Raw genomic sequence first — 7,490 nt, 5'->3', positions numbered from 1 at the left:
GCGGGCCCGTGGGAGCCCTGGGGGAAGGCAAGTCTCCAGGATAGGTGCTCCGGACTCAGTGACATGTCGGTGACGTGAGCGGGTGGAGAAGGGGAGCAGGGATCCCCAAATTCACACGACCCCTCAAGGGTACCGAGGGGTAGGCCCTGGCGGATTGAGGGTCTCCAGCCCCGGGGTGGGCAGCCCTCAGGCGGGAAGGGGCCCTCCGCAGGCCCCGGGCGGAGGAAGGCGGCCGCCCCTTCCCGCAGGAACGGGTTCTGCGAGCCTCCAGCCGCGGAGGGCGCTCGGGACAGGGAGGGGAAAGCTTTATCCAGCGCCGACCCCCCTGCAGCTGCAGCCGGCTCCAGGCGTAGCCGGAGCATCCGAAAGCCGGCGGAGCGGGCAGCGCCTTTCCTCGAAAGCATCCCTGCCCGGACGGGGGCCGCGCTCCCCGGGGATCCGGGTCGGGCCGGGCAGCCCCTCACCGGGACCCGCGGGGGCTGCGGCGGGCGCCACGTGATGCCGGGGCGGCCGTATAAAGGCCTGGGGAGCGCTGGCAGGAGGCGCAGAGTGGGAGCGTTTCCATCGGGTCCCAGCTCGGGAGGGGTGGGGAGGGGGGAGCCGCCTTCCCAACTTCTGCCCTCCCCCCTCCCTCTTCCCCCGCCCCTCCCTCCCTCTTTCCCTCCTTCCCCCTCCCTCCCTTCAGCCCAGCCAAGCAGCCGCCGCAACCCCGATTTTTTTTTCCCCTTTTCCTTTCTTTTTTTCCCCCTTTTTCTCTCCTTATGATTATCATTTTACTATAATTTATTACCGCTCCTTCCAAGCTCCCTGCCCTGCCTCCGGGCGCCCCGTCCCTCCCCCCCGCCCCGCGCCCCTTCGCTGCCCCTCCCTCCGTAGCCACCACCCCGCAGCCCGGCCGCGGCCCCGCCAGCAGCGGCGCGGCGAGCGGGGCGCGGAGCGGCGGCGCCGGGGCGCGGAGTCCCAGCGGCGGCCGCAGCCCTCCGGCACGGCCCCGGGCCCATCCCGGGAGCCGCCGCTAGGTGGGGGGGGGAGCCCGGCCCCGGCCGCCCCGGCCGCACAACAATGACTTTGGGCAGCAGCGGCGGCGGCGGCTGCGGGATCATGTCCGAGCGCTCCCCGGAGGAAGAGCCGCTCTCCGAGGTGGAGGACGCGGATATCGACGTGGTGGGCCCGCCCCAGGATGGGGGCAAGTACAGCGAGGACGAGGAGGAGGAGGACGAGGAGGAGGACGAGGACGAGGAGGACGGCGGCGATCCGCTGGGGCTCGCGCTGCCGCGGAGTGGGGCCGCCAAGGCGCGCATGGGGGGGTCCCCGGAGCGACTTTCCCCCGCCGGCGGCTCGGAGCCGGCGTGTGCCCGCGGCGCCGCGCCCGGGGAGAAGGCGCCCGCGGGCAGCGGCGGCGGTGGCGGAGGCGCGGGGGGAAAGAACCCGCTGGTGAAGCCGCCCTACTCGTACATCGCCCTCATCACCATGGCCATCCTGCAGAGCCCCAAGAAGCGGCTGACGCTGAGCGAGATCTGCGAGTTCATCAGCGGGCGCTTCCCCTACTACCGGGAGAAGTTCCCCGCCTGGCAGAACAGCATCCGCCACAACCTCTCCCTCAACGACTGCTTCGTCAAGATCCCCCGGGAGCCCGGCAACCCGGGCAAGGGCAACTACTGGACGCTGGACCCTGAGTCCGCCGACATGTTCGACAACGGGAGCTTCCTGCGCCGGAGGAAGCGCTTCAAGCGGCAGCAGCAGCTGCACCCGCCGCACCCCGAGCTGCTGCTGCGGGCCGGGGCCGCCGACCCTGCCGCCTTCCTGCCCAGCTTCGCCTACGGACCCTACGGCTACAACTACGGCCTGCAGCTCCAGGGCTATCCCCACCACCATCACCACCACCCCGGCGGCGGAGCCGGGGGCACCGCGGGCGCCTTCCCCTTCCCGGCGCCGCACTGCCCGTTACCGGCTCCGCCGCCTCCCGCCGCCGCCTCCGTCTTCTCCGCCGCCTCGGGGCTGCCCTCCTTCCTGGGCGGCGAGCTGAACTGCAGGAAGTCCTTCTACCACCCCCAGCTGAGCCCCACCGCCCTGCCCGCTGCCCTCCTCCAGACCCTGAAGCCGGACCCCACGCCCGCCGGTGGCGGTGGCAGCGGCGGCGGCACCGGCACCAACCACCCGTCCCGGCCCTCTTTTTCCATAGACAACATCATCGGGGGGGCCGTGCCCCCACCGCCCAGCACCAACCCCAGCGCCGCTCCCGCCGCGCCCTACCCGGCCGGCCAGGCAGGCCCCCCGGCGCAGGTCCTGGCCGTGCTCAGCCCCGCCTTGGCCCCGGCACAACCCCAGGTCAGCCTGGCACACGAGCCGCTCCTGCAGCCGGCCCAGAACTTCTCCAGTAAAATCACAACCCTGAGCAGCTGTCATTTTTAAAGTGTGCTGGGGACGGGGGGGACCGGGGAGGGGGCGAGAGTCGCGAAGCAAAAGGCCCCTTCCCAGCTCTCCCCCCTCCTCCGAAACTGGCTCCCTTTCCCTCTCCCCTTCTCCCCCATCTCCTCCTGTTGTGTTTTAAAGGTAGGAAATATTTCCTTTTTTTTTTTTTTTTTTTTTAATTTTTACTTTATTTCCAGGCTCTGCGGCATCCAAATCTATTTGTGTCTATTTGCTCGGGGAAAAAAAAAAAAAAAATCATTAAATAACTCGGGAGGGCGGGAGAAGGGAAAGAACAACACGGTTTGGTCCCGCAAGCGCCAAAGCGTATTTATAAAGTGGCCGTAACCTAAGCTGGGACCTGGGCTGGCTGAACACGCAACGTCTTGCGGGGGGGGGGGGTGTGTGAAGCCGGGGGGGGAAATGTTAAGAAAGAAGCGGTCTTAGGGTCGGAAATGTTTCCTTTGAGAGGTGCGGTTTTCCGAGGGGTCCCCTAAATCGCCTGGCAAAGCGCCCCGGGGAGTTGCAGACGCTCCCCGTAGCAGCGAGCCCTTTTTCGTCCCTGCAAGTCTCTCTCCCGGGCGGTTTTTGCCATGTGTTTCCGTGTCTCCCCTGCTCTCAAAGAAAATGTTTTAATGGTTCGATCTTATTTTTAGTTTCTTTGAAGCTTCGGGTTTGGTTTGAAAAGGCACTGTTTAGGGTTTCTTTATTTTTAAGAAGAAAAGTCAGTGAAACTCAGGACTGCGGTTTATTTTTGTTTTCCTTTTTTTTTTTATTTCCTTTTTTTTCCCCATTTTCTTTTTCCAATGAGGCATTCAAATGCACGTTTTAAAGAAAGTCCGATCCGTTTGATAAGTTCCCATCCTATTCTTTTTTTGACCCCAGTTTTCCCACCCCTTCCGTGCGTGGGTTTTTTGGTGTGCTGGTAATTATTTGTATATAGATTATTCGGGAGCTAATGAGCGGAGTCCAGTTAACTCTTCACTGGTTGTGCATCCGTCATATCTATTTTATTGAGAGAATCTGTGAATAATTTGATGTGGAAAAGGCAACAGAATTTTGTCCACCGTTGGTGTAAATTAATAAATGTTTGTGACCTGGTTAAAAAAAAAATGATATTAATAATCCCAAAAGTTCTTTGCGATGTCCTTTGTCACGCTGAGAGCCCAGAGCCCCGCTCGGGCCTCGGGGAAGCGAGTGGCTCCCACCCTGGGGTTGGCGACACTCGCCCGGCCGCTGAGTTTCTGTGCCCGAAGCCGACGGCGCCGAGCGCTCCCCTCTGCGGCCGGGCGCGCAGCTTGCGCGGGGTGCTCCGCGCTACCTCCCTCCCTCTGCCTCTCCCGGCCGGGCCGGAGAGGGGGTCCCCACTTGGGCCGACAAGGGGAAGGACCCCCGGATATTTTTATTTTTTCTTCATGATGTTTTTTATTTACTTGCTTTTTGGTGTGTTCCCCACCCCCCCCCCAAAAAAAATGCCTGTTTCTAGGGAGAGGGAGGTGGGGGTCGGGAGAAAGGTTCTCCTATCCCCCCTATCTCCTTTTATTTTGTTTGGAAAAGTTGACACATGAGAAAATCAGTTGGAGGGTTTCCCCCCCGCACACACGTCCCCCTTGGGCCTGCAGCATTTGAATGACCGAATGAAACTTGATCTCCGCCTAAATTTTGCAACAACTTACAAAGTAAATAAACATCTTTAAGCGCTCCCTTCTCCAAACTTCTCCCCCCCCCCCCCCCCCCTTACCCATTTATTTATTTCAGGGACCAAACGTGGCTCTTTGGTTTGTTTGTTGGCAGGGACCCTGATCTAAAGAATCGAGGCCTTTCTCCCTGTGCAGCTGAAGGAGAAAAAGGAAAAGACAAAAAAGCAAGAGCTGAGACGTACGAGGCAGGGAGCGGGGGCCGGTCCCCGGGCGAGCGGGGCTTTGTGCGGGGCCCGCCGGGGCTCAGGCAGGAGCCGGGCGATGTGCGCCGATGGGGAGGGGAGTGTCGGCTTTTCTTTTCTCTGCCCCCCTTCCCCTTTTTTCTCCCCCCCCTCCTCTGCCCCTGTCTGTGCCACCGCGAACCTCCGTGCAGTTTGTTGATGTTGTTCCTGAACGTGCCGCCTCCCCGCAGCGAGCGGTCTCACATCTCGCCTTCACACACATTTGCTTTTGAAAAGCGATCTTCGTGTCCGGCACTTGGTTGTCTCCCTTTCATGTCCAGCTCCCACAAAAGGGGCTACAAGACTCGACATGGGAGAAAAGAGGAGGCCAATGAATCTATTTTCCAGATTGCCAAGCACATGGTTGGAAATTGAAGGGGCTTTTGTAGCATTTCCCCTTCCTCCCTCCCTCCCGGCTCCTTTTCTTTTGCTTGTGTGCAAATTGTTCAATTGCTCTGGCAGGGGTGTTCCTGACAAGCTCATTACTAGAAGGTGCCAGACCCCTCCTCTCTCTCTCCCCCGAAGTCTTTGATGAAGTTAAAATGCGCTGATAACCGCTCTCGGGGCTATCTTTGTTCAGCCTTCTTTAATAACCGAGCATGCTTTGAGGAGAAGGGATCCGAAGGAAGAAAGCGACGTGCAGCGAGGCCGGGTGGTGGTTGTGGTGTGTCTGGAAGGGGGTGTGTGTGTATTTTAATATAAAGTAGCTATTTTTAATATTTTGGGGGCTTGTTTGTTTGCCAAGTGCGGGAGGAAAATCAGCCAAAGGGGCCAGGAGCGGATAAGAAACAGCAGCCGGTGTCCCTGCAGCCCCCGCTGGTGCAGGAGGTTCTCCAAGTTGGTGGTCCCAGGGTTTGGAGGGATGGAGGGGGGTCCTCTCTGCAGGGAAGCGGTGTTTCCCCAGAGAGACCCCTTTCTCCCCCCTCTCAAGGGAGGAGGCTCAGGGGGTTCTGTCACTGGGACACTTTCCTCCGGCTCCATTCCCCTTCTTTTGCCTTGAGGAGTCATTGCGGGGTTTTAAGCTGCGGGCACCGGCAGGGATTGAAGTTGAGCTGACTTGGGAGCGGGGAAATTTTGCCCCGTTATCCAGGAGCCCTGGGTATCCCCCGCAGGACGGGCCGGAGCTGCGGGCTCGTCTCTCTGGGGCCTGCGGGGGCTGCGAACTCCTGCGCCGTTGGGTTTTGGGGTTAGTTTCTTGGGGGGGGGGGGGGGAAGATCCCCAGAAGGCTCTAACTCTGGATTTTCCCCATCCCCTAAATTTCTCCCAAGCACTCGAGCTCTTCCCGTGCCCCGGTCAAACTCACGTCGCCTGCAAATATCCGCGTCGCTCGGGGAACGGGGAGGGGGGACCATCGGGGACCCTTCGAGAACCAGCTCCCCATATCCGCCTGTACTGGGGGCAGCAGGGAAGGACCCAGGGGGTTCTAACAGGGCCAGGAACCCCTAGTAGGGCTCAGCTCGGGGGGTTGAGGTGAAACCTCGCCTCGGCGAGGCAGGACGGATAATGGCTCCTAATTACGGGGCTGGCTGGCTCCGCAGCCCCGATCTTCACGGGACATTATTTTTAAGCGTTCAGCGAGGATCATTTTTCACGCCTCGCTGCCTAAAGGAGGGTTTTATTTATTTATTGGAGGGGAGGCGGGGAGGACACCGGCAATAACGGAGCACTGAAAGGAAAATAATTAGCTGTTGCAGTCGCTGCTTGGGAGTCCCTGGCCAAAAAGGCGACTCTGCATTTCTCTTCCCCCTCGTCCGCAGGCGAATTCTCCTGGTTCTCGGAGTTGCTGTCGGTGGTTGTTTTGCCGGTGTTAAAGCCTCCCCTCGGCCGGCGGTGACCCCGCTCCCGCCGCGGGGCCCGATCCTTTGCTGTCGGTTTGGGCTGTTTTCCCTTCTCATTTTTGCGCCGGGGCTCGGCGGCTGTTTGCGAGCGGGGTTGGGGGATGCAGGTTTCCTCTCCTTGCTCCGGCTTTGGTCAGGCAGCTGCGAAGCTGGGTTTTATTTATTTATGTTTTAAATGTGCTCCCACTCCTCTCCTTTCCATAAGTCAAATGAACGGGTTGTAACAAAACCGCGTATTTACTCCGCGGCGGTTTTCCGTGTAAGCGCAGCCGGGGAGAAGCGGAAAACAGGGGGTTCTCCACGGGTTTATCGGAGCAGGATAAACCAATCCTGCCTCGGAATATCCCCGTCGGGACCTCAGAGGGGATGTTGGTTAATTTCTTTCTCTGCTTTCGCTTAACTAAACCCGCTTTAAGCAGAGCGGGTACCAAGGAAGGAAGCGAATGGCCCTTCTCTCGCCGGCCGGGCTGCGGGTTGCGGAACCCCGGCCCGCTCGGCCTCGCCTCCTGCCTCCTCCCCTGGCACCTTCTGCTTTCCATTACTGTCGATTTGGAGAATTAGGAAAGGTCAAGATCTTATTCTTTTCTCCGGTAGCTTTTTGGTTTTCTCTTTCTAGTTCCTCGCAGCCCCGAACAAAAATAAATCAACCTGGATTATAGAAACCCCCTTAAGACAGCGAAAGCATCTTTCCCAATAGCTCGGTCCTTCCTTCGGCATTGCTCTGGCCCTTCCTTGTGACTGCGCAGAAACTCCCCTCTTCACGGTAGATTTAGGATTTAATAATAACACCCAAGTCTCCCTGTGCCCCAGTGCCCGACCTGAAAACATTTTTCTGCCTCCTAACTTTGGAAAATAGCTGCCTTCCAGCATCTTCTTTCTCTTCCTATCTCCCTTTCGTTTCTTTCCTTTCCCGGCACAGAAAGTAGAGGAAAAAAAAAACGAATCCCATTTTCCGATCTGGAGAGGGCGGGAGGAGCTGTCGCAGCCGACTCAGCAGCAGGAAAATTGCCTTGGAAATTAAGTTGGTACTTTTGAAATCCTCCTCGAGATGTTCGCGGTAGGTCAGGGCACTGCTCTCGTCCCTTCGTTTGTCTGTTGGGCGAGGAGAGGGCCCGGTGCTCCGCGCTCTACCCTCGCCTCCCGGACCACGGCTCGTCTTTCCTTCCTCCTCCTCTTCATCTCCTTTTCTTTCTCGTCTGCTCTTCCTAATTTCTTTATTTTTTCCCCGTCTTTTCTTATTCTCCCTCTCTTCTTTCTTCTTTCTTTCTTCACTTCTTTCCTTCTTTCTTGCTCTCTCTCTCATTCTCTTTCCTTCTCTCCA

At 59.0% G+C, this 7,490-nt stretch overlaps 1 protein-coding gene across 1 annotated transcript; it reads left to right on the top strand.

The window, feature by feature from the left end:
* Positions 1 to 903: 903 nt before the first annotated feature.
* Positions 904 to 3,542, top strand: FOXD2 (forkhead box D2). Its single transcript, XM_061451304.1, is given in 3 exon segments — positions 904 to 1,864; positions 1,867 to 1,910; positions 1,912 to 3,542. Coding segments are annotated over 3 exon segments (1,347 nt in total). The 5' UTR covers positions 904 to 1,062; the 3' UTR covers positions 2,413 to 3,542.
* The last annotated feature ends 3,948 nt before the right edge of the window (positions 3,543 to 7,490 follow it).

The sequence above is a fragment of the Pezoporus flaviventris genome, unplaced genomic scaffold (assembly GCF_033815535.1).
Source record: "Pezoporus flaviventris isolate CSIRO_AGI_PZ_B2104156 unplaced genomic scaffold, CSIRO_AGI_Pfla_v1 ptg000013l, whole genome shotgun sequence".
NCBI classification, from domain to species: domain Eukaryota; kingdom Metazoa; phylum Chordata; class Aves; order Psittaciformes; family Psittacidae; genus Pezoporus; species Pezoporus flaviventris.
This window is presented reverse-complemented; position numbering and strand designations above follow the sequence as displayed.